This window comes from Palaemon carinicauda, chromosome 2 (genome assembly GCF_036898095.1).
Source record: "Palaemon carinicauda isolate YSFRI2023 chromosome 2, ASM3689809v2, whole genome shotgun sequence".
NCBI classification, from domain to species: Eukaryota; Metazoa; Arthropoda; class Malacostraca; order Decapoda; family Palaemonidae; genus Palaemon; species Palaemon carinicauda.
In genome coordinates this window covers 95313923-95341227 of record NC_090726.1, presented here as the reverse complement: position 1 = coordinate 95341227, position 27305 = coordinate 95313923, and the positions used below count along the sequence as shown (strand labels likewise).

The window sequence follows — 27305 nt, the reverse complement described above, 5'->3', positions numbered from 1 at the left end:
GTTCCTGTTGCTGAGGTAGCTGTCGGCTTAGATTCCCCCTCCGAACTCTTTTCGAGGGAGGATCTAAGTCCCACGGTCTCTCCTGCTGGTGATTCTCCCCCTCGGGGGAGTTCACTTACAGAGACTCCTGCAGAGGCCCCTTGATGGTCAGCCTGCTGATCCCACGGCCCCTCGTGGGCGTATAAGGCGGAAGGCTCATCCTCCCCTTCACCGTAGAGGCCTTCCTTCCCCTCACAATAGAGTTAGGAGGCACCTCTTCGCCTCGTCGTCGCCACAGTCCTCTGCGGAGGAGACGACTCGCTGTTCGCCGACCCTGCCAGCTACCACCTTAGACCTCTCCGGGAATCATTCGCGATCCCCTTCGGATGATGGTCGTCCTTCGGGACACGGTGACCAGTCTTCCTCCAGACCTGCTGACTTGCCGTCACCCTTTGATGTTGCAGATGCGCGTTGCGCACCACCTGATCCTGCCACTGCGCAGGAACCGGGCCCCTCGGGGCTGAAGGGCCTTGAGTGCAAAACTGCGCCTCTTGCCCTCAAGCGCCAGGTTCTTCCTGCGCGCCCTCCTGCTGCTGCCGCTGTTCCTGTATTAGCGCCACAGCGCTCACCTGCGCGCGTGCGCGCCGCTGTTCGTGCTACGCGCCAGGGTTCCCCTGCGCGCCCACATCCTTCTACGCCCCGGCGCCCTCCAGCAGTTCCTGTGACAGCGCTCCAGCGCTCACCTGCGCACACGCGCCCACCCGCTCCCCAGCATTCCCCGGTTCCTGCCTTGTCGCACGCAGTTCAAGAGGTTCCTACGCTAGCGCACAGGCGCTCACAGGTTCCTCTGGACTCGCAGCGCCCGTCTGGGGTTACGCACGAAGCGCGCCCACGCGCAGTTCCAGTTCCAGCGCTCTCCAACGCGCCAGCGTGCTTCTACATCACAGCGCGCCGCCCAGTAGGCGCTCAAGCTAGCGCACGGGCGCTCACAGGCACCCCAGGGCTCTCCTTCCAGACCGCGCGATCCTGCATGCGTTCCAGCCGCGCTCGACGCTCCGGTTGCGACCGCCCAGGAGGCGCCTAAGCTAGCGCACAGGCGCTCACAGGCACCCCAGGGCTCTCTTTCCAGACTGCGCGATCCTGCACACGTTCCAGCTGCACGCGACGCTCCATTTGCGCGCCCTGTTCCATTTATCAAGGCGCCTCATGCAACCCTCCAGCGCACACCTGTGCGCCCTCATCAAACCGCGCGTCCTGCTCGCCCACCGCAGCAGCGCACACCAGTGCGTCCACATCCTGATGCGCGCCCAGCGCGCCCACAGGCGAGTATGCCTGTCCTGTCGTACCAGCACCAACCTACACGCCAACGCGCCATCCCTTCCTCGCGCTATCCTGAACCGGCGCTCACGCGCCCTCGCCCGGTTCTCTCGGATACGCGCTCGGGCGCCCCTGTCCTTTCCCGCCCTACAGGGCCGCATCAGGATGCTGCTCGTCCTCGCATCCGAACGCCTCCCGTTCCGGCTCCTGCGCGCTACACGCCCTCGCCATCTCCTAAGCGCGCCAGCGCCCACGTTCCTGCTCCAGCTCCTACGCGCCCCTGCCCCCACGCGCCCGCGCCATCGCTCCCACGCTCCTGTGACCTCGCCTGCGCGCCACCGCACCCTCGCGGCCGCTCCACCACCCTCTCTCGCCCACGCCGATGCACGCGCGCGCCAGCGCGAATGCGAGATTGCTGTGTCACGCGATCCTCCAGCGCGAGCGTCGCCAGGCGGACAGGTCTTCGTCTCGTTCCCCTTCCCGCAAGCGCAGACCAGCACGCTCGCCGGAGGAGGGGCGGTTCCCGGACAGGTCTAAGGACTCTTTCTTTTCAACTTCACAGGCGAACCCGCATTTGTCGACTCCTCCAAGGGATCGAACAATCCCCTTCCCTCCAGAGGGAGTGTCTGACAGCGCGACTGTCAGCCAACAGCCCTGGTTCGGTACCCTAGTCAGAGCTCTTGTGCAGGCGATGAAGCCCGCCCTCTCTGACATGGTTCGCAATCCAGTGGCAGCTTCCTCCCCCCTGAAGAGGAAGAGAGGAGTCTCTCCCGTGGAAACACCTCCAAGGCCTATTTTATCTCCTCGCAGATCCTTGTGCAAGGCTCCTTTCCCCCCCCCCCCAGACTTTCTCTCCCTCCCCTGCGAATGAGTATGACCCATCCTCAGGAGAGCCGGACGATTCCTCCATCGCACGAATGGGGGAAGCTCCGCCTCTCCCTGAGAAGTCTTCTTGTCCAGAGGTGGAAAAGAGCCTGCATCCTTCGTTACTCGAGTCCTGTATCCCGCCCAGGAGGGAACCGAAGGACTCCAAGACGATTCCTAAATCGTCAGCAAGGATCAGGCAGGAGCCATCTAGACCTTCCGAGGATGTCCACGTGTCCCACCAGGAAGAGCCACTGGGGACGGGAGACTTCGCTGCCAGTCCTTCAGGAGGAGAGCACCAAGAGTCAGAACATGCATTCTGGCAAGTCCTGACCCTCATGAGGAACCTCAACAGAATCCCAGACCCTGAGATTCCTCCTCGTGAAGGTAAGGATGCGGTCCTGGACCGCGTCTACGACACCCAGAAACCCTCTAGGGCCATTGCAGCCTTGCCCTGGTCTCAGGGGATGAAGAGTGCCAGTGACAAGGTCGAGGGCCAGCTCTCTGAGCTTGCCTCCTCCAGCAGATCCAGCATCGGTAACAAGCTCCTCCCTCCTCCTCGAGTCCATCAGAGGAGGTACTTTGAGATCCTTGAGGAGTCTTGTTTGGGTCTTCCGATGCATCACTCTGTGGAAGTACTCACCGGGGGAGTCCCTCTTGAGAGACTCTCCAACTGGCACGTGTCCTTCTCGGCCACTGAGATCCTAAGCCAGGAGAAGGTCGCTAAGTGTGCCATGCAGGCAACTTCGTGGCTGGACATCTGGCTGGGGTCTCTGGGCATCCTGGTGTGGTTTGAGGACCTCTCCAAAGAAAGCACCAGGAAGGCATTTGAGACTTTCTTACTCTCAGGCACACGGACCATTGAGTTTCTGGCCCACCAAGTCTCGAGCTTGTGGGCCAATACGATTCTCAAACGTCGGGACGCTGTGGCTGAGAGATTTCACCAGAAGGTTCCCAGTTCGGAGGTTAGCAGGCTCAGACACTCTTCCCTGTTCGGTAAGAGCTTGTTTGAGCCTAAGGACGTGGAGCTTACCGCTGAGAGGTGGAGGAAGTCCACCCAGGATTCCCTTATCCATAGGGCCCTGACATTGAGGCCCTACAAACCTCCAGCGGCTCAACAGCCCCGTCCAGCTAAGGACACGAAGAAGACCACTGCAGCGAAGCCGAAGGTGTCTAAGCCCTTTCCTGCCAAGAGCAGAAGGAGCAAGAAGTCCTCCAGTGGAGGCAAGAACCTTAGAGGTAACAGCCGAGGCCGTAAACGCTAGGGTTGGCAGTCCCCCTGCATATCCACCAGTGGGGGGATGCCTACAAAGTTGCGCGACAAGGTGGCAGCAACTTGGGGCAGATGCCTGGACGATTTCCGTGATCGCTCTGGGTTATCGCGTCCCGTTCACAGCCTCTCTACCTCCCCTGACAGCGAATCCAGTGTCGTTGAGCTCTCTTGCCATGGGATCGGCAAGAGGGCAAGCCCTTTTGGGCAGAAGTCTAGACCATGTTGAAGAAGGACGCTCTCCAGGAGGTTGTAGACGGGTCCCCAGGCTTCTACAGTCGACTCTTTCTTGTGAGAAAGGCGTCTGGAGGCTGGAGACCAGTCATCGACCTCTCAACCCTGAATGGGTTTGTCAAGCAGACTCCATTCAGTATGGAGACGGCAGACACAGTCAGACTCGCAGTGAGACCACAAGACTTCATGTGTACACTGGACCTGAAGGACGCGTACTTCCAGATCCCAGTCCATCTGTCTTCAAGGAAGTTCCTAAGATTTTGCCTAGACAACAAGATCTACCAGTTCAAGGTGCTGTGTTTCGGTCTCTCCACAGCCCCTCAGGTATTCACCAGGGTGTTCACCCTCATCTCTTCGTGGGCTCACAGGATCCGCATCCGTCTCCTTCATTATCTGGACGACTGGCTGATCCTAGCGGACTCGGAGTCAACCCTTCTTCGCCACCGAGACAAGTTCCTCGAAGTTTGCCAGGATCTAGGGATCATGGTAAATCTCGAGAAGTCCTCTCTGCAGCCCTCTCAGAAACTGGTATATCTAGGCATGGTCATAGACACCAATCTCCACAAAGCCTTCCCATCAGACGACAGGATAGCAAGGCTGAGGAAGGTCGCGAGACCTTTCCTCAATAGAGAAGAACTCCCAGCCCAACTCCTCGGCCACCTCTCCTACCTGGCTCGTCTCTTTCCCAACGGTCGCCTCATAATGAGTTCCCTCCAGTGGCGACTCAAGTCCCGGTGGAATCAAGGTCACGATTCCCCGGACACTTTGATCCCTATGGGTCCTGTGGAATGGACGGACCTCCAGTGGTGGGTGGCGGACGAGAACCTACGAAAGGGAGTGGATCTTCTCGTCCTTCCCCCGGATTTGATGTTGTTCTCGGACGCATCAAAGAAAGGGTGGGGGGCCCACGTTCTGAACCACAGGACCTCAGGCCTGTGGTCAGAATCAGAAAAGTACCTTCACATAAACCTGCTAGAAATGAAGGCCGTGTTCCTGGCACTTCAGAAGTTCCACCAAGTCCTGGCGGGCCACTCTGTGGTGGTGATGAGCGACAACACCACGGTAGTGGCTTATATCAACAAGCAGGGAGGTACCTTTTCGGAACAGCCATCCCATCTTGCAGTAGAGATCCTGAGATGGTCCGAAGTCTACTTGATCTCGCTAGCGGCTCGCTTCATTCCAGGCCAAAGGAATGTGCTCGCTGACAGTCTGAGCAGAGCGGCGCAGATAGTGAGTACCGAGTGGTCTTTGGATCCTCAAGTAGCCAACAAAGTCTTGACTTTGTGGGGTTCCCCGACGGTGGATCTGTTTGCTACAGCGCTGAATTTCAAGCTCCTGCTGTACTGCTCCCCGGTCCCGGACCCCAAGGCTCTCTGGCAGGATGCCTTCCAACAACGGTGGGACAACGTCGATGTGTACGCCTTTCCCCCGTTCTGTCTGATGAGGAGGGTGCTCAACAAGACCAGAATATCGGTCAATCTTTCAATGACCCTGATAGCTCCGCTATGGCATAACGCAGAATGGTTCCCGGACCTTCTGCAACTCCTCACGGAGTTTCCGAGAGAACTTCCTCCACGTCACGAGCTACTCAAACAACCACACGACAACATCTACCACAAAGCCGTAGCTTCGCTTCGACTTCACACCTGGAGACTATCCAGCATCTCCTCACAGAGAGAGGATTTTCGCAACAAGTTGCGAACAGGATGTGTGGTCACCTGCGCAAGTCATCCGCAGGAATCTACCAGGCGAAGTGGCGAGTCTTCTGTGGTTGGTGTCGTGGAAGGGGTATCTCTCCCCTCGTTGCCACTATTCCAGCAATAGCGGAGTTCCTCGTGTATCTGCGGGAGGAAATGCGCCTTTCAGTCCCGGCAGTGAAAGGCTATCGCTCAGCCTTAAGTCTTGCCTTCAGGCTTAAAGGAATGGACATTTCTTCCTCGCTGGAACTTTCCCTTCTCATACGGAGTTATGAACTTACCTGCTCTCAGTCGGAAGTGAGGCCTCCTTCATGGAACGTGGTTCGAGTTCTCAGGTCTCTAAGAGACCTCCCTATGAACCATTACGCCAGGCTTCTGATCGCCACCTTACCTGGAAGACGGTTTTCCTGCTAGCTTTGGCCTTGGCCAATCGAGTCAGTGAGCTACATGGTCTCTCATACGACATCGCCCATTCAAGGGGATGGGGGGACTTAACGTTCAGCTTCGTCCCTGAGTTTGTTGCCAAGACTCAGAATCCGGGAGTGCCGGACCCTAGGTTCGACTCTTTCCAGGTTTTGAGTCTCCGTTCTGTAACAGATGACCCAGACCATCTCCTACTGTGTCCAGTGAGAAGTCTGAGGTTATATCTTAAAAGAACAGCTGCAGTTCGTCCCCAGGTGCGAGCCTTGTTCGTGAGCTCCGGGAAGACGAAGAGGAGGGTCACCAGGAATACCATCTCGGCATGGATTCGCAAGGTGATACATCTGGCCTTGAATCCTGACCCTCCTCTGTCACGTCGCCGTAGGGCTCATGATGTCAGGGGCATAACTACGTCCCTGGCCTTCGAGAAGAATTATTCAGTGACGCAGGTCCTTCAAGCTGGGGTGTGGAAGTGTCAGACCACCTTCACGGCCCACTACCTGCAAGACGTGACACACAGGAGGCTCGATATGTTCTCTATCGGCCCTGTGGTGGCTGCACAACAGCTGGTCTAACCTCAGGCTCCTTAATGGACAAGTAGCAGAAGGTTGAGGGCATTGTTACCCGGTTTTAGTCTGCGTGAATGAAGAGATCTGTCTGGCCCTTATTCTTTTCTTCATCCTCTCCTCCCTTGGAGAAAGCAGCATCCTGGGTTTTCTGCACAGCTGACCTCAAACCTCTGCAGGTAAGCCGTGCTCCCTTGTGTTCCTAGTATTTAAATGTAATACTGTCATGTCCCCATACCCTGACGAGGTGGTATTGGGAGAGTCCTAGCCTAGATTTCCATCTGAAGAACTCCAGGTCAACTTCCTAGGATGAGTCACTTCTCACCTTCACACACAGCTTATGAAGGCCGCAGCAGTTTCACAGCTGCCAGCGAGGAGCAGGGACCCCTTATTTCTTGAGTACTTACACACTCGAATTTGGGGTCCCCGGGCAAGCCAAAGCCAGTATGGCAGGGGACTTACCACCCTTCCTAAGGGTTGAGTCACCCCATGTAAATAGCGTGGTTTGTATTTCAGTTACGGAACAAATGACAAATTCGTAGATAATTTGTATTTTTCCTAACTATACAAACCTTAGCTATTTACACATATGTGCCCGCCAGCCCTGTCCCCCGAGATAAGTCCTACCTCTAAGCAAAGTGAAGCATTCACCGGTGTGTGTGAGGAGGAGGGGGGTACCTAGCTACCCCTCCCTACCCCCGCTAACTAGCGGCGGGGTAGTAAACCCTCGTTAAAACTTTTATGGCTCGTCATTCAGCTACGCCGAAGTAATTACCCCAAGTAAATAGCTAAGTTTTGTATAGTTAGGAAAAATACAAATTATCTACGAATTTGTCATATTATCTACAAATTTGTCATATTAAATAGCTAAGGATTGTATAGTTAGGAAAAATACAAATTATGTACGAATTTGTCATTTTGGTATGAAAATTAATGTTTTTTTTTTCAAATAACTGTTTGTTCCGTAACTGGAATACAAACCACGCTGTTTAATAGGGGTATTACTTAGGGCGTAGATGAAATGACGAGCCATTGATATTTAACGAGGGTTAACTACCCACACTGCTAGTAAGCGGGGGGTAGGGATGGTAGCTTGCTACCGCTCCCCCTCACGCACCTGTGATTGAGCTCACTTTGCTTTCGGCTCGGATGGTGAATGACTTCTGCGACCATGCGCAACTGCCCTGGACTCTGATCGCCCCTGTGGAACATTTATGTCGACGGTCGAGACTGATCCTCACGCCCTTTGTCCTTCTTGCAGAGGTCAATGGTGTGATAGTGTCAACAAATGTAGTGAGTGTAGGGACTGGTCTTCCTCCCAGTGGGAGAGGTTTTCGCGACGGCGGAAGAAGAAGTCCAAGCGGGATATTTCTCCTTCGAAGGTTGCTTCGAAGGGAGGAAAAACCAAGGCCTCTTCTTCCGTCGCCCAAACCTCCTCCGAAGCTCCTACTCGGTCGGTCTCTTTCGAGACCCCGTCAAGTAGTACCATAGACCAATTTATTTGTGACCAACCCCAGGTCTCGAGAGATGAGGTTGCTTCCCCCTAGTGAAGCAGCACCACCTTTCCCCCGGGGGAGGCCTTGTCACTAACCCCCGTGTTTCAGATTTGGTACCCCTTGGAGCTCACGGGTTCGTCCTCCAAGGAGGCATTGCTTGAGTTCATCTGCATGGGTGCTTCTGTCAAGCAATCGTCGTCGCCGTCAGAGGTAGATCCCCTGACACTTGTTGACGTTGTTGTGTCAGAGGTGTCTCATGCGACATCACCCATCTCCTCTGCCACTCCAAATTCTACTGTAGCTGCCGACTTAGTTCCCCCGTTCCTGACCATCCTCCGAGGGGGAAACTAAGTTCATCATCGGTCTCTCCTCCTAGTGTTTCTCCCCCTTGGAGGAGTTCACTTACAGAGACTCCTTTTCGGAGGACTGTTGATGGTTAGCTTGCTGATCCAACGGCCCCCAGAGAGCGCATACGTCAGAAGGCTTGCCTTCCTCTTTGCCTTAGAGGCCTTCATTGACCTGTGGTGAGGAGGTGGCTCTTTGATTCAATGTCTTTAATGCAGTCTGCAGAGGAGCCTCTAGACCAATCATTCATCACTGCACCTGCAACCAGTCTTGTGACTTTGGTCCTGGACCTCTCTGCAGATCGTTCGCAATCTCCTTCGGTGGATGGTCGTTCTTTTAAAGGACACTTCGACCATCCATCCAACGGACCTGCCGACCTTCCATCGCCGTTCCTGTATGAGCCTAATAAAGCTCCTTCAAAGTGCGCTATTGCGCGCCATCACTCTCGCCCTGCACACCACGCGCCTACGCGCCCTGACCAGCGCTCACCAGCAGCTTGTCATTCACCAACGCTTCGGCGCACCACCCATCTTGGTCGTCCTCACATAGGGCAGCAGCCTCACGTGCTTGCGTGCCAACACGCGCTTACTTGCCAACGTGACCTTTAGCGCTCTACTGCGTGTCATCTGCACACGCGCCCTCGATCACCTGCGCAAAAACACTCAGGGTCGCCTATGCGCCAGCACACCACAGCGCACTTGCGCTCTCTAGTGCGCCAACGATCTCCTGCACGCCAGCACTCTCCTGCACCTCTGCGCCCTGCGCTCACGTGCCATGCACCCACGTGCCCACGATCTCCTATGCGCCAGCGCCCACCTGCAGGCTAGCACTCTCCTGCGGGCTAGTGCTCACCTGCTCTCCGAATTTCTCCTACGCGCCAACGTTCTCCTGCGCAACAGAGCTCTCCCGCGCGCCAGCGCTCTCCTGCACGCCAACATGTGCGCCCCACATCACCTGTGCATCTGCGCTCTCCTGTGCGCCAACCAACACGCCAGCCAAAACATGCGCGCCATCACTCTCCTGCGCGCAAGTTCATAGGTGAGGCAATAACCGTGTTGTCCTCACCTGTGCGCCAACTTCTACCTGCACGCCAGAACTCACCAGACCATGTGCGCTCACCTGCCCGCCATATTTCTCATGCTCGTGCACATAGGGATGTGCACGCGCGCCCTCTCTCTCCTACAGACGCTCACCAACACACTCCCGCGCCCCCGCGCGCTCATTATGATCCTCCTGCGTGCGCCATCAGTCTCCCGCGCTCGAGTACCAATATTCTCCCTCACTCGAGCACCATTATTCTTCCTCGCGCGAGTGCCAAAATTCTCCCGCGAGCAAGCATGCGCACCAACAGGCACTTGATCCGGCAAGGTCGCCATCGCCTCATTCCCCTCCCTGCAAGCGCATACCATCACGCATTGTGGAAGAAGGGAAATGTGCAGAGGGGTTCAGGATCCCTAAGCTACATTCTAAGGCAAACGTACCTATTCCAGTAACTCCTCCCAGGGAACCTTCGGTCCCTTTCCCTTCAGGGGGTCTGACTTTCAGTGCGTCTGTCAGCCAGCAGCCTGGGTTCAATGCCTTGATTAGAGCTGTGACCCAGGCTTTCAAGCCTGTCCTGTCTGATCGAGGGCATGGAACCATGGCTTCCTCTACCCCTTTGAAGAGGAAAAGAGGGTTTAGGATGCAGTCACTTCCCCGAGGGCGAAACTGACTCCACTCAGACCATCGAGGCAATTTCCTCCTGTTCCTCAGACTAACTCTCCATCCCTTTCGGACGTAAATCTCCCATCACCTAGAGAACCCCATCGCACCAATGGAGGAAATCTCTCTTCACGCCGAGAATTCCTCGTAGTCTGAGAACAGAAGGAACATGCCACACTTCGATGTTGGAGTCTTACCTCCTTCCCCGGAGGGAATCCAAAGACTCCAAAACCATGCCGAAGTCCTCCACCAGGGCTAGAATGGAGCCAGCCAGCCACTTAGGGAATGTCCGCAACTCTCTCCAAGATGAGCCTTTGGGGACAGAAGGAGACTTCGCTGCAAGTCCTACAACGGGAGGAGACCAGCAGGAGTCAGAACATGCATTCTGGAGGGCTGTCTCTAATGAGGGTTCTCAACGGGTTTTCCGACCCAGAGATCCCCCCTTGAGAGGGCAAAGACATGGTCCTAGACCGCGTCTTTGGTACTCAAAAACCCTCTTAAGACCAGTGCAGCCCTGCCCTGGTCTTAAGGGTTGAAGAGTACCAGAGACAAGATCGCCCAGCAGCTCTTCGAGATGTCTTCCTCCAACCGTTCCGGTACCACGAACAAGCTCCTCCCACCTCCTCATGTACAGCAGGGGAGGTACTTAGAGATCCTGGAGGAGCCCAGTTCAGCTCTTCCTCTTCACCACTCGCTGGAAGAGCTTACCAGGGGAGTCCCTCTTGAGAGACTCTCCAACTGGCAGGTCTTGTTCTCGGCAGCCGAGATCCTTAACCAGGTGAAGGTCACGAAGTATGCTATGCAAGCTACTCCGTGGCTTGATATCTGGTTAGGGACCTTAGGTATCCTGGTACAATCCGAGGATTTCTCCAAGGAACGTACCAGGAAATCTATGGAAACCTTCCTTCTCTCAGGTACTCGCACGATCGAGTTTCTTGCCCACCAAGTCTCGAACTTGTTGGCAAATACCATCTTGAAATGTTGAGATGCATTTGCTGAGAGCTTCCAACAGAAGGTCCCTAGCGTCGAGATCAATAGGCTCAGACATTCCTCCATAGAGGGGTCTCAACTGTTTGAGCCTAAGGATGTGGAACATGCTGCTGAGAGGTGGAGTAAGTTTCATCAAGACTCCCTCCTCCATAGGGCTTTAACATCTAAGCCCTATAAACCTTCAGCACCACGGCAGTCCCGTCCAACCAAGACCACAACAACGACAAAAACTGCAGCGAAGACTACGGTGTCTAAGCGCTCTCTTGTCAAAGACAGGAAAGGAAAAAAGTACTCCAGGGGAGGGAAAAATCCTAGAGGGAGCAGCCGAGGCCGCAAACGCTAGGATAGGCAGTCCCCCTTCATTTCCACGTGTGTGGGGGGGGTGCCTACAAAGTTGCACAAACAGGTGGAAGCAACCCGGGGCCGATTCCTGGACAATCTCCGGGATCAGTCTTGGCTATCGCGTCCCGTTCATAACTTCTCTACCTCCCCTGACCAGGAATCCTGTGTCATTGAACTCCCATGCCATGGGATCGGCAAGGCGGCAAGCCCTACTGGTAGAAGTCCAGACCCTTTTGAAGAAGGGCGCTCTCCAATAGGTCCTCGACGGATCCCCAGGCTTCTTCAGTCAACTCTTTCGTGTAAAGAAGGCGTCTGGTGGCTGGAGACCAGTCATCGACCTCTCAGCTCTGAACAAGTTTGTCAAACAAACTCCGTTCAGCATGGAGATGGCAGACGCGGTCAGACTAGCAGTAAGACCGCAAGACTTCATGTGCACACTGGACCTAAAGGACGCGTACTTCCAGATCCCAGTCCATCCGTCTTCAAAGAAGTACAGGTAGTGCTGCGACTTACGACGATTTTTTCCAGGGTGATAACGTCACAAGTCTATCGGAAATAGTACGCTAATTGGACAAATATTTCTTTGGAAGTACAGTAATCTATTTTTTTTTTTTTTTTTTGTATAAAAATAAATGGATTTATCTTGGTAAATTATTATTTTCTTTTATTGATGATATACAGTATCTATTTTCAGTAAAAAGTATATAAAGAACAGTTTTAATATCTTCCGATTTCATATCGATGTCTGGTGACGTCATATTACTGGCGGAAAGCGACCGTGCAATACAGTGATTTCCTTCCAATAGGTAACAATTGATATTAGAATTCCCATTATGGAGATATCAAGTAACGATACAAACTATTTTATGGGTCTGAATCGATTGTCACGAGTACTACGTAGCGTAAATTTGATTTTACGCTGTTTTATTTAATACCTGGTAATAGATCGATATTTATCTAAATAAAGTGAACTAATAGGACAAATATTTTAGATATAATATTACCTTCTACATTATGAAAATGAAATACATTTGCTTGGTAAGTTAGTATTTTTATTCACTTCTTGCAAGAAAAAAGAAAAGGTATTTACATATTTTGCAAGTCGTTCTTTGTCGAGTTTACGTCATGTGTCTTGTGACGTCATATTTCTGGCGGAAGCGCGCTGGCAAACCGAATGATTTCCTTTCATCGTGTTACATAGCAATCTTATTGCAGTACAGTATTCCAATCATCGAAACACCGAGTAACGATTAGTGGTCTGAATTATTTTTATGAGAATAGTACTACTTACCACAAATTTAAGGAAAATAGTCTGATGACGTCATATTTTTTTGCGGAAGGTGAATGGAAAATCAAGCGATTTCCTTTTGATGTGTTACTGATATTCCCATAATTGAAACATCGAGTAATGATAGAAAGAATTTCTAATAATGTTCAAAGAAATGTGAACATTTAACTGGGAACTTAAAATCAAAATACGGAGAGAGAGAGAGAGAGAGAGAGAGAGAGAGAGAGAGAGAGAGAGAGAGAGAGAGAGAGAGAGAGAGAGAGAGAGAGAAAGAGAGAGAGAGAGAGAGAGAGAGAGATATTAATTATGAAGATATTTTGAATAAGAAAATTACATAAACAATGCTGCTTGTGCATAATCGCTGTACAGTAGCATGACCTGGAGATCAGCTGATCGCTACCGGTAGTAAAACCAAAGTAATTGTTAAATATTGAAATGCTCCAAAAATTGAAAAATAGCACATAAACATGCTCTATTAAACCACTGTTAAACACTATGAGTTCTAGTGAAATATGAAGGCCTAATAATAAAATGAATTTGAATACTGTATAAAGCTTTAAAAATGAACTAGCTGTACGAACGCATGTACACACACAGAAAAAGAGAGAACATATTTGTATGGTTAAAAATAATGGCTATAAACGAAGTATATGAAACTTATGATATCTTGTAACATTCTGGTGCTGTATATAATATTCATCATGAATATATTTCAAATAAATTACGTTATAATATAAACAATACGCCATTTGTATGTGCAATGCAAGACCGTCAAATCAACAGCACAGCTGATCACAACCAAAGGTAAGCAAAAAAGTTGGTAATTGTTGACTGCAAAAATGTTTCCGAAATTGAAAAATAGAATATATACAATAGGGATTTATTAGAGTATAAGATATACTATAGAACAAGAAAATTAAATAATGATATATAGTAAGAAAATATTGATAAAATATGACTTGGATGATTGCCGAATCATAACACCTTAATAAATCTACGCAAACTTCACTCTTTTAGTTCGACATACGCCGAAATCGACGCCGAGCCTCTCGATCCTTATCTCCGTTGTAAGTCGGCGACTATCTGTACTTAGGATTCAGCCTAAACAACAGAATATACCAGTTCAAGGTGCTGTGCTTCGGTCTTTCTACAGCACCTCAAGTCTTCCCCGGTCATTTCGGGTACACAGGATTGGCATCCGTCTCCTCCGTTATCTGGACGACTGGCTAATCCTAGCAGACTTGGTGTCAACCCTTCTTCAACACTGAGAGAAACTTCTGAGACTTTGCCAGGATCTGGGGATCATGGTAAATCTCGAGAAGTTCTCTCTGATTCCCACTCAAAGACTGGTATACTTAGGCATGATTGTAGACATCATTCTCCACAAAGCCTTCCCATCAGACGACAGGATAGCAAGGCTGAGAAAGGTCGCAAGACCTTTTCTCAGACGAGAAGAACTTCCAGCCCAATCGTGGCTACGTCTCCTCGGTCACCTTTCACCGCTGGCCCGTCAAGTTCCCAATAGATCCCTCCAGTGGCGACTCAAGTCCCGGTGGAATCAACCACACAACTCCCTGGACATCCAGATCCCCATAGGACCTGAGGAACTGACAGACCTTTAGTGGTGGGTGACAGATGAGAATCTACGAAAGGGAGTGGATCTTCTCGTCCTCCCCCCAGGATTTGTTGCTGTTTTCAGACGCTTCAAAAATAGGGGGGGGGGGCCCACGTGCTGCACCACACGACCTTAGGCCTCTAGTCAGAGTCAGAGTCAGAAAAGTACCTCCACATAAATCTCCGAGAGATGAAGGCCGTCTTTCTAGCCCTTCAACAGTTCCAACAGTCCCTGGCAGGTCACTCTGTGGTGGTGAATAGCGACAACGCCACAGTAGTGGCCTACATCAACAAACTAGGATGTACTTTTTCGCAGCAACTATCCCATCTAGCAGTAGAGATACTGAGATGGGCCAAAATACACTCGATACCACTATCAGCACGCTTCATTCCGGGCAAAAGGAATGTACTCTCCGACAACCTGAGCAGAGCATCTCAGATAATGAGCACCGAGTGGTCTTTGGATCATCTAGTAGCCAACAAAGTCCTGACTTTGTGGGGTTCTCCGACTGTGGACCTCTTCGCAACGGCCCTGAACTTCAGGCTCCCGCTGTACTGTTCCCCAGTCCCAGACCCCAAGGCTCTCTGGCAAGATGCTTTCCAACAACAGTGGGACAACATCGACGTTTATGCCCTCTTAATGAGAGAATGCCTTGATGAAGTCACTGAGCTTCAGCACGGCATTTTATTCCTGTGCTGAAACTTCGTGACGGGCAAGAGGGCTCTTGAACTTGGGGAAATTGCTCCCCCAGTTCGAATCTAAATTTCTCTCTTTCTTATCTTTTTCTTCCTCTTTATATTGCTTCAACCTTCTCCTAATATTATAAACTTTCTTTCATGATGCTGTCCCAACCTTATGAGTAAAATTTTCCATATGTATATGTGTATATTTTTACATATATATGTATGTTTATTATCTTTTTTTTTTTTTTCTCTCTTTATGGCATGGATGTTTCTACATCTGTTATTGCCACTTGGGCGGATGTTTCTGCATCCGGTATTGCTGCCTGCTTTGATGAATGTGAAAGGTGTCGCGGTTGGGAGGCGTTTGTGCTCAAAGCTATATGTGAGTGTATAGGATGATCTCAGCCATCCCGAAGATGGTTTGGACCTTTTTGGCGGAACTATTCCAAGTGTTGGGTCTTCGGAATCCAGGGGGATCTAATGCTTGGGGTAGGACTCTCGGCTTCTGGCCGGAAGCCCGTCATTACAGATATGGGGAGGATGATTCCATAGTTTCTTGGTCTCAGTCCTAACAGGCGGGTTCAGCTTACACCTGTGCCTCTATATCTGTTTTGATGCTATCCTTCGGGTAGGGTATGGAGTGGACCATCTGGGAAGTATACTCTCACTGTGCCGGTAGTGGAGAGTGTAAATTTCCTTCCCAACATGTGATGCCTTAATGTTCTCAAGCAGGTAAATCAAACTTAAAAAAATCACTCTTCTCTCTTCTTTTTTATGATGGATTCTTGTGAAAATGACCCCACCTCCCCTGGATATGCTGACTCGCCCCCGGCACTATTGACGACCTCTGGCAATTCATTTAAAGAAAACTCCGTTGACGACCTAGGAACTAAAAAGGACTGTTCTTTAAACATTCTGAAAAAGGGTAATTTGGGCAACACAGGAAAACTGAAAGTCCTGCACGTTACCCAAATCCCTTTAGAAGCTAATTATGATGTGCTACATAAAATATTTGAGTGTTACGGATCAATAAAAGAAATTAGAATGAAACTTCAAGATGATAATTGGGAATCTTGGTTATCATTTAATTGTCATGTGGAAGCATTTAATGCAAGCTGTAACATTGTTGATATTAAAGTAGGTAATATGAGTGTTAAGGGTGCTCTGTGTGATGGGGCACCTAAAGATCTGGATGTCTACAGACCAGCAGACTGGGCTGATAAAGATATAGAGGCAGATATACCATCCCAAAGAAAGCCAAAACCACCAATGTGGCTTCTTGCTCAATCTGTGGGAGGTACGGAAAATTATTTCAAGATATGCAAATTTCTTCAGAGGAAGGTAGGTACGATTGCACCTGGAGATATATCTCGATTCGGGAAGAAAAGTTTCTTGATAAAGGCCAAGTCATACACACAGTCTGTTATACTGTCTAATTTGAAGACAGTAAATGATGATATAAAATTGGACATCAAACCCCATCTAAACTTTAGCTATGGAAGGGGAGTGGTTTTTAATAGGGATCTGTATGAATTTACTGAAGAGGAGATATTGGCCATGTGTCCCCTATCAGTGTGGAAAGTACATAAAGTACCTGGAACATCAATGATTGTTCTTACTTTCCAGGATGCTGATGTACCTTTCCACATAGACATAGAAAACGAAAGGATCAGAGTTCAACCTTTTAAGCAGAAGCCACTGCAATGTTATAATTGCTTTAAATTTGGACATCCTTCCAAAGTTTGCAATAATGAAAAAATTTGTAATACTTGCTCCAAAATTTACCATGGGGATTGTACACTTGAGGCAAGATGCTTAAACTGCAACTCTAATCATAAATCTAATGATAGGAGCTGCCAGTTTTATAAGTTAGAAGAGGCTGCCCTCAATAAATCAATTATTGAACATGTAAGCGTGGGGCATGCCAAGAGATTATTAAATAAATCTAATACTTATGCAAAAACATTAAAAACAGGAGAAAAAGTTCCTCGGGAATCATCTCACCCACCTACTACTGTAGGTAGTTCTCGAAAAAGGAATTCACAATCTATTGATAAAGTGCTGCATAAGACAAGAACATCTCCTCCTAAAGATTTATCATTGAGTATCAACAAAAAGACATTGCCCACCACTATCAAACCTTTGTCCCCCATTACAAAGGATAGTACTAACCTCTCCCAGGCCATATCCTTGCCTGATTTAATGGAGATTCCACCTGACACCAAGTTATCAGGTGTACCTGTAGTGGGGAAGGTACAAAAACCTGGTAACTTGCAACCTATTAATCGTAAAAGAGAGAGACCTCCATCTCTCTCACCCCCTTCCATAAGAAATACTAGAATTATGACATCAAATAAATATGATGTTTTGTCTGTTGATGTTGGCGATCAACCAGAAGACAATTTAAATAAATCAGAAATTCAAGTTGAGGTCCACCATCCCCCTCAACAAATATATAAAAAAGATACAAAGAAAAACTCCAACGTAAAACCCAACATAAGAAGACCATCTCTGAAGAAACCTACAAGTAATAATGTTAGATTAAAAACTGCTAATGGGAAGACCTCACCCAAGATGTCTTCCGGAAATAATCCATAGTTTTCTCCTCCATTTTGCAATGGAACTGTCAGGGTTTGAGGGCCAAATATGAAGAACTTAAGCTCCTAATTCATGAGCATTCCCCCATAATAGTATGTCTACAGGAAAGTATGCTTGATTCTAACACTCCTAGTCCTCGAGAGTATGTTAGCTATAGAACACCATATAATCAACAAGCAGGGAGCCATGGCGGAAGTCTCGTGTACATTCGTCGAGATGTTCCCCAAATACCCATGTCTATACGTACAACCCTGCAGGCAGTTGTTGTACAAATTGATATAGGGAGAAAATATACAATATGCTCTCTGTACTTACCTCCAAATGATGATATTTTATATGATGATTTAGCAGAAGTTATTCAACAACTCCCTCAACCTTTTCTCTTACTGGGAGATATGAATGGTAGACATCCTTTATGGGGTGATGTTTTGGCCAACACAAGGGGCAATATTATCTCATCAATTGTGGAGAATGAGGATGTGGGGCTCCTTAATAAAGGAGAGCCCACGCACTTCCATGTTCAGACAGGTACTTTGTCATGCATTGACCTTTCAATTGCAAGCTCTAACTGCCTTCTTGATTTTGATTGGAGGACATTAGATGATTGGCATACTAGTGATCATGCACCAATCATTATAAACACCAACAAGGGTCCGCCTTTGCAAAGATTGCCACGTTGGAATCTAGACAAGGCAGACTGGGTTAAATTTTCTGAGCTAAGTGAAATCGAAGGGAGAGCAGAACAGTTTGAAAGTGTTGATGATGCCATAGACCTGCTGAATGGAACTCTTCATACAGCAGGAGTCAATTCAATTCCCAAAACAACAGGGTTATTCAAACGACGACCAGTCCCGTGGTGGTCTTCAGAACTAACTGCACTCCACAGAGCCACAAGAAGATCTCTAACACGATTGCGTAGACTCCGAACTGATGAGAATTTAATTATGTACAAGAAATGTAGAGCACAGTTCCGTCGTGCCATGAAAGAAGCAAGGCACCAGTCATGGATGTCTTTTGTTTCCTCCATTAACAGTAGAACACCACCATCTTCTGTGTGGAGGAAAGTAAAAAAGATAGCTGGCAAATTCACCCCCAACCCACCACCAGTGTTGAAGGTGAATGGCCAGTATGTAACTGAAGCAAATGAAGTTAGCAATGCCTTGGCTAATCATTTTTCAAATGTATCCAGCAAGTGTGAAGGAGCCCCTGGTCACCAGTATAGGAGCACTGAAGAAAATAAAATTTTAAATTTTGCAACAAGAAGGGAAGAGTCGTATAATTCTCCTTTCACTGAAAGAGAATTTGATTCCGCACTTGCTCATTGCAACGATACAGCCCCTGGACCCGATGGAATTCCATATGCAATGATTAAACATGTACATTTTAATACAAAGCTATTTATTTTAAGCATTATTAATAGAATATGGCATGATCATAGTTACCCAAGTGTTTGGGAACTAGCCATTATTTTAGCCTTTTTAAAACCCGGTAAAGACAAGTTTTTAGCAGCAAACTATCGTCCTATTGCATTGACATCTTGTTTATGTAAAATTATGGAGAAGATGGTCAATGCAAGGCTGATATGGTACCTTGAAAAGAAAGGTATTTTATCACCGATTCAATGTGGATTCCGAAAAATGCACTCAACGACTGATGTGTTGATACGACTTGAGTCTTCTATTTGTGAAGCCTTTGCTTCCAAACAGCACCATGTTACAGTATTTTTTGACCTTGAAAAGGCATATGATACCACATGGAGATATGGTATTCTTAAAACCATTCATGAATTGGGATTGAGAGGAGAGCTGCCACTATTTATTCAGGCATTTCTTTCACGTAGAGTTTTTCAAGTGAGAGTGGGGGAAACTCTATCAGAGAGTAAGTGCCAGGAAGAAGGAGTTCCTCAGGGTAGTGTGCTGAGTGTAACCCTTTTTGCACTAGCAATTAATGGGATATCCTCAGCCATTCCCCAGGATGTTCTCTCAACATTATTTGTGGATGATCTCTCAATATCATTTGCTGGCACTAGAATGGCAATGGTTGAGAGAAAAATCCAACTCTCTATTGATAAAATTATCCAGTGGGCTGACATGAATGGATTTAAGTTCTCGACAAGTAAAACTACCATTGTCCATTTTTGTCGTATCCGGGGAGTACATCCAGACCCGGATATATACATTAAAGGTCAACGGATACCATGTGTATCAGAAACCAAATTTTTAGGTTTGATATTTGACTGTAAACTTACATGGGTTTCTCACCTAAAAGCGCTAAAAGCTAAATGTGTTGAAGCTCTGAATATCTTAAAAGTATTGTCTCATACATCATGGGGGGCAGACCGCAATACTATTTTAAAATTATACAAGGCCTTGATTTTTTCCAAAATTAGTTATGGTTGTGAGGTATATTCTTCAGCCACCCCAAGCCGGTTAAAAATATTAGACTCGATACATCATGCAGGTATTAGATTGTCTACTGGAGCTTTTAAAACCTCGCCTATCCCAAGTCTCCTTGTTGATGCTGGAGAGTTACCTCTAGACCTTTACCGAATGTCTTCCATTCTTCGGTATTGGTTTAGATTGCAAAGACTCCCTAACTCTCTAGCCTTTCAGACTGCAAGCCTTGTAAGACAAGCATCATACTTTGAGTTGCACCCAAAATCTCCTCAACCTTTTGGCTTTCGGGTGAAACGATTATTAGATAGTCTGGATATAATTAGAAATAAGATACTTCCATTCAAGATATCATCAACGCCTCCATGGAAGTTACCAGAGATATCTTTTTGTAAATATTTTATTGGAGATAAGAAGAATATGTCAGACCTAGAAGCCAGGTCTCTTTTTAATGAACATGTTAAAGAACATAGAGGATCAACTTTTATCTATACTGATGGCTCCAAATCTGATGCTGGCGTTGGATTTGGAGTACATAGTAATGGTTTTAATTGTAGAGGTGCACTTCCTCTGACCGCTTCCATATTTACTGCCGAACTGTATGGCATATTAACTGCTATTGAGAAAATAGCGTTGGAGAAGGAGGGTAATTTTACAATTTTTAGTGATGCAAGGAGTGTCCTTCAAGCTATGGAAGTTTTTAATTCTAATAACCCTCTAGTTTTAAAGATTTTAGAATGGCTTTTCCTTATTGGACGGAGAGGTATAACAGTTCAATTTTGTTGGGTTCCAGCACATGTAGGTGTGTCCGGGAATGAGAAGGCAGATTCACTGGCTAAGGAGGCTGCATCCGAGTTGCTGCCAAGAAGGTATCCCATTCCCTGTAATGATTTCTTACCTGACATCAAGAAATTGGTTTGCAATAAATGGCAACAGCAATGGGATAGTCAAGATGGCAATAAAATGAGGGAAGTAACAAATGACATATCTCCTTGGAGGTATAATATGATGCCCCGAAAATGGGAGACGTCTATTTGTCGTCTCCGTATTGGTCACACTCGGTTGACACATGAGTTTCTGCTGAAGGGCCAACACCAACCGTATTGTGACAACTGTTTAGTACCTCTAACAGTAAGGCATTTGTTGACCGAATGCCCCAATTATGACATCTTGCGGAATAGATATTTGTTTGAGGCTCGAGGTGAGGGTGGCAGGTTCATCCTTGCCAAGATTCTTGGAAATGATGTGTCCTACCATGCAAGTGGCATTTTTAGATTTCTTTCAGAAGCAGGTCTTCTGAAAAATATTTAACTTTTATGACATTCAATTTTTATGATTTTAATTGAATACTCTTTAATTTTTTATTTTATTTCATTTTTTACTTTTGTATATATAAATTAAATGTTACCGGCGTCAATGACCTTAGATGTCAGGATGCCTGAAAACTTTAAATCATTCATTCATTCGACGTTTATGCCTTTCCCCCCCCCTTTCTATCTGATGAGGAGGGTACTCAACAAGACCAGAACATCGGTCAATCTTTCAATGACCCTCATAGCTCTGCTATGGCATCATGCAGAATGGTTCCCTGACCTTCTGCAACTCCTAGCAGAGCCTCCAAGAGAACTCCCTCCATGACACAATCTACTCAAACAACCACATACCAACATCTTCCATGAAGCCGTAGCTTTGCTACGACTTCACGACTGGAGACTATCCAGCATCTCCTCTCTGAGAGAGGATTTTCGCAACAAGTTGCGATGAGGATGTCCGGACATATGCGAAAATCATCAGTAGCAATCTACCAGGCAAAGTGGAAAGTCTTCTGTGGTTGGTGTCATGGAAGGGGTATCTCTCCACTTGATGCCACTATTCCAGCAGTAGCGGAGTTCCTCCTGTATTTGCATGAAGAAATGCGCCTATCAGTTGGCAGTGAAAGGCTATCGCTCAGCCTTAAGCCTCGCCTTCAGACTGAAAGGAATGGACACTTCTTCATCGGTAGAACTTTCTCTACTCATACGGAGTTACGAATTTACCTGCCCCCAGTCAGAAGTGAGACCTCCCCCATGGAACGTGGTTCGAGTTCTCAGGTCTCTTAAGAGACCTCCCTATGAACCATTACGCCAGGCAACAGATCGCCACCTGGCTTGGAAGACGATGTTCCTGCTAGCTTTCGCATCGGCCAAGCGAGTCGGCAAAATTTATGGTCTCTCATACGACATCGCCCATTCAAGGGGATGGGGAGAGGTAACGTTCAGCTTCGTCCCAGAGTTTATTGCTAAGACTCAGAACCCGGGAGTAGCGGATCCTCGATTCGACTCCTTCCGGATTTCTAGTCTCCGTACCGTAACAGATGACCCAGACCATCTCTTACTATGCCCAATAAGGAGTTTGAGGCTGTACCTCAAGAGAACAGCCACAGCCCATCCTCGTGTGCCTGCACTATTCTTCAGCACAGGAAGGACCAAGAGGAGGGTCACCAAGAACACCTTCTCTGCATGGATTCGCAGGGTCATTGACCTTGCACTGAATCTAGACCCTCCTCCGTCACGTCGCCCCAGAGCACATGATGTCAGGGGCATAGCTACGTCCCTGGCCTTCAAAAGAAATTACCAAGTGACGCAGGATCTTCAAGCTGGAGTGTGGAAATGTCAAAACACGTTCACATCCCACTACCTGCAAGATGTAACCCATAGGAGACTCGATACGTTTTCTATCGGTCCTGTGGTGGCTGCACAACAGCTGGTTTAAAACCTCAAGCTCCTTATTGGACAAGTAGCAGAAGGTTGAGGGTATTGTTACCTGGTTTAAGTCTGCATGAATGAAGGTTTGACTGGTCCTTATTCCTTTCTTCATTCTCCTCTCTTAGGGAAAGCAGCATCCTGGGTTTTCTGCACAGCTGACCTCAAACCACTGCAGGTAAACCATCCTCCCGTGTGTACCTAATATTAAGATTAATACTGTTGCGTCCCCATACCCCGACGAGGTGGTATTAGGAAAGTCCTAGTGCACAGTTTTCCATCTAAAGAACTTTGGAACAACTTTCTAGGATGAGTCACATTTCTGCATACCTTCACACACAGCATGTGTAGGCCGGGAACCTTGCGTAGCAAGGTTTTAGCAAGGCGCGGGGACTCCTTATTCCTTGAGTGCTAACACACAGATAAGGAGCCCCCGGGTAAAGCCAAAAAGCCAGATTGGCTGGGACGTCCACCCTTCCTAACGGGTGAGTCACCCCTATTAAATAGCGTGGTTTGTATTCCAGTTACGGAACAAATGACAAATTCGTAGATAATTTATATTTTTCCTAACTATGCAAACCTTTACTATTTAACCAAACTTGCCTGCCAGCCCTATCCCCCTTGAAGTCCTACCTCCAAGCAAAGTGAGCTCAATCACAGGTGTGTGAGGGGGTGTGGTAGCAAGCAACTCTCCCTATCCCCAGTTAACTAGCGGTGTGGGTAGTTAACCCTCGTTGAAAATTAATGGCTCGTCATTTCAGCTACGCCAAAAGTAATACCCCTATTATATAGCTAAGGTTTGTATCTTTAGGAAAAATACAAATTATTTACAAATTTGTCATTTTCTGATTTACATTTTTAATTAAAAGTGATTTATGTACCCTTAGATACCATTGAAGCATTTGGAATAAACTTTTTTTTTTTAGAAAAAAATTTTGAGGTACACATACAATAATATTTTTGTAAATGATTGCAAAATTACTGTTGAAGGACTTTTATACTTTTATAGGAGTATTGTATTACCAAAATTTTTGGGAAGGATGATAACCAAAAAATTTATGTATTTTGAGAGTACTGTATTTTATATTTATTATATCTTGCTTAAAACTTCAGGAGCTAGCTGAATTTATGAGTTTGGCTAAGTTGAATGAAAGGCTCAGGGATCCTACTTTAGCTGCAGCTTTTGAAGGCCTGCTGCCACGGGATAATCCTCGCAATACAAGGTTTGCCATTAATTTCTTCACGTCTTGCGGTCTTGGAGGACTTACTGATGGCCTAAGAGAATTTCTTCGCAATCAGGTATGTGTAGTAGTCTTGTTGGTTATTGGAGTATGAATATTCTAATAGTCAAGTATATAGGTAATTTTAAAGTTTTGTGACTTTCTTTTGCTGGGATCCATGCTATATAGCTACAGGGATGCCTCGCAACACAAAATTAATTGGTTACGTAAGGGCTTTTGTGAAGTGATTTTTTCGTGTAGCGACTCGCCTTTTACATGTACTGTAAATAGCCTAATTCGTTCCAGTCCCTAGAAAAACACCACATTAAATGATTATAAAAATGATATTCAACCCTAAATGTACTAGATATATGAAAATTACTGTATTTTGATCATTTGATAATAAATTATCATTAATATTCTGAAAAAGAAGTGTTTAATTAGAGCAAACAGTAAAAATAAAGTAACAAAAATGTGGAACCTTACCTTTGGAGTGAGGCGATGTCCAAGAGTGAAGTGCGGGGCGGTAGAGGAGGATGAAAACGGCGTAAAACGTTTACGTACAAGTGGCAGAAAACGTAAATACTTAACTTGTTCCGTAACTGGAATATAAATCACACTTTGTTCCGTAACTGAAATACAAACCACGCTATTTACATGGGGTAATTACTTCGGCATAGCTGAATGACGAGCCATAAGAATTTCAACGAGGGTTTAGCGGGTTGTAGGGAGGGGTAGCTAGCTTCCCCCCCCCCACCCCCCCACCCCCCTCACACGCACCGGTGAATGCTTCACTTTACTTTTGGCTCTGGCGTAGAACAGACCTGTCTGCTCTCTCCCTCACTTTGACTGCCATATTTAATCTGTTTTTGCTTTTTCTTTTCCAGTGTGTTTGAAGTTGGCCTCTACTGACTATGCGTACATGCCCTGGACTTCCCGGCCACCCTTGTGGGACCTTTATGTCGGCGGTCGACACCAATCCCCACACCTTGTGTCCTCTTCGGCTCTTCGTCACCACCGTCCTCTGCGGAGGAGACGACTCGCCGTTCGCCGATCCTGCCAGCTACCACCTTAGACCTCTCCGGGGATCGTTCGCGATCCCCTTCGGATGATGGTCGTCCTTCGGGACCCTGTGCCCAGTCTCCCTCCAGATCTGCTGAACTGCCGTCACCTTTCGAGGATGGTGATGCGCGTTACGCGCCACCTGATCACTGCGCAGGCACCGGGCCCTTCGGGGCTTAAGGGCCTTGAGCGCAAATCTGCGCCTCTTGCCCTCAAGCGCCAGGTTCAACCTGCGTGCCCTCATGCTGCTGCTGCTGCTGTTCCCGTCTTAGCGTGACAGCGGTCACCTGCGCGCGTGCGCGCCCCTGTTCCTGTTACGCGCCAGGGTTCCTCTGCGCCCCCACAGCCTTCTGCGCCCCGGCGCCCGCCAGCAGTTTCTGATCCAGCGCCCACCTGCGCCCCAGCGATCCCCGGTTCCTGCCACGTGGCGCGCAGTTCAAGAGGCTCCTACGTTAGCGCAAGGGCGCTCACAGGTACCTCTGGACTCGCAGCGCTCGTCTGGAGTTAGGCGCGAAGCGCGCCCATCGCGTGCAGTTCCAGTTACAGCGCACACGCGCTCGCCAGCGCGCTTCTACATCACAGCGCGCAGTCCAGGAGGAGCCTAAGCTAGCGCACGGGCACTCACAGGCACCCCTGGACTCTCCTTCACGACCGCGCGATCCTGCACGCGTTCCAGTCGCGCGTGATGCTCCGGTTGCGCGCCAGGTTCCAGTCCCTCTCAAGGCGCCTCATGCAACCCTCCAGCGCACACCCGTGCGCCCTAATCCAACCGCGCGCCTTGCTCGCCCACCGCAGCAGCGCACACCAGCGCGCCCACATCCTGATGCGCGCCATGCACGCCCATGATCCCTTGCGCGCCCAGCGCGCCCACAAGTTAATATGCCTGTTCTCAGGGATCAGCGCTCACCCACGCTCCAACCGTGGCCGCACCCTCGCGCTATCCTGAACCTGCGATGAAGGGAGCCAGGAAGAAAGTCATTTCCCAAGTTGAGGGGACAAGTAACTTTTAAGGCTAGCAACTTGTCTCATTTACTTCCTGCGCTGTTTGTTCGGCAAAGGAAGCATTAGGAAAGCCCACGATGATTCCTTGCCTCTGCCACTAGACCCAGCAGTTTCAGTGTTGGCATATAGGTAGTAGTTGTAGAAGGAGCTTGGCCAGGGCCATTAGCCACCTGTTGAGATACTACCGCTTGAGAGTTATGGGGCCCTTTGACTGGCCAGACAGTACTACCTTGGAACCTTCTCTCTGGTTATTTTTCACTTTCTCTTTGCCTATACATACACTAAATAGTCTGGCTTATTTTATTACAGATTCCCCTCTATCTTCACACACCTGCCAACACGGATATTACCAAACCATTCTTCTTTGCCCAAGGGGTTAACTGCTGACTGTAATTGTTTAGTGGCAACTTTCCTCTTGGACAGGTAGAAGAGACTCTTTAGCTATGGTAAGCAGCTCTTCTAGGAGAAGGACACACCAAAATAAAACAATTTTTATCTAGTCTTGGGTAGTGCCATAGCCTCTGTATCATGGTCTTCCACTGATTTGGGTCAGAGTTCTCTCGCTTGAAGGTACACTTGGGCACACTATTTTATCTAATTCCTCTTCCTCTTGTTTTGTTAAAGTTTTCATAGTTTATACAGGAAATATTTAATTTGATGCTCTTACTGTTCTTGAAATATTTTAATTTTCCTTGTTTCCTATCCTCACTGGGCTATTTTCTCTGTTGGGGCCCCTGGGCTTATAGCATCCTTTTTTCCCAACTTGGGTTGTAGCTTAGTAGGTAATAACATATATATATATATATTTATATATTTATTTATTAATATTTATATATATAAATATATATATATATATATATATATATATATATATATATATATATATATATATATATATATATATATATATATGTACTGTATATATATATATATATATATATATATATATATATATATATATATATATATATATATATATATATATATATGTACTGTATATATATATATATATATATATATATATATATATATATATATATATATATATATATGTACTGTATATATATATATATATATATATATATATATATATATATATATATATATATTTATTTATTTATATTTTATATATATATATATATATATATATATATATATTTATATATATATATATGTATATATATATATATTTATATATATATATATATATATATATATGTATATATATATATATATAATATATATGTGTGTGTGTATATATATATATATATATATATATATATATATATATATATATATATATATATATATATGGGTTCAGGCCATGTCGTCCTGATGGAAGTTCCTTCTTAGTAGCTTCCTAGGTTATATTTAACTACAGTGATATATCCCAGAGAATTTTACTAAAGGTATCCAGAATTCTAACTCCTGGCGCGAATATCCCTTGCTTTCGTCTTTTGGGATATCGCATAAGATCAGAGG

At 47.2% G+C, this 27305-nt stretch overlaps 1 protein-coding gene across 1 annotated transcript in view; it reads left to right on the top strand.

Moving 5' to 3' along the window:
* Positions 1 to 27305, top strand: part of ncm (nucampholin) — a 295139-nt gene that overhangs the window by 159841 nt on the left and 107993 nt on the right. The window contains exon 3 of the mRNA XM_068357087.1: positions 23653 to 23838. Within this exon, the coding sequence (XP_068213188.1) occupies positions 23653 to 23838 (186 nt within the window). The remainder of the gene's footprint in view (positions 1 to 23652; positions 23839 to 27305) is intronic.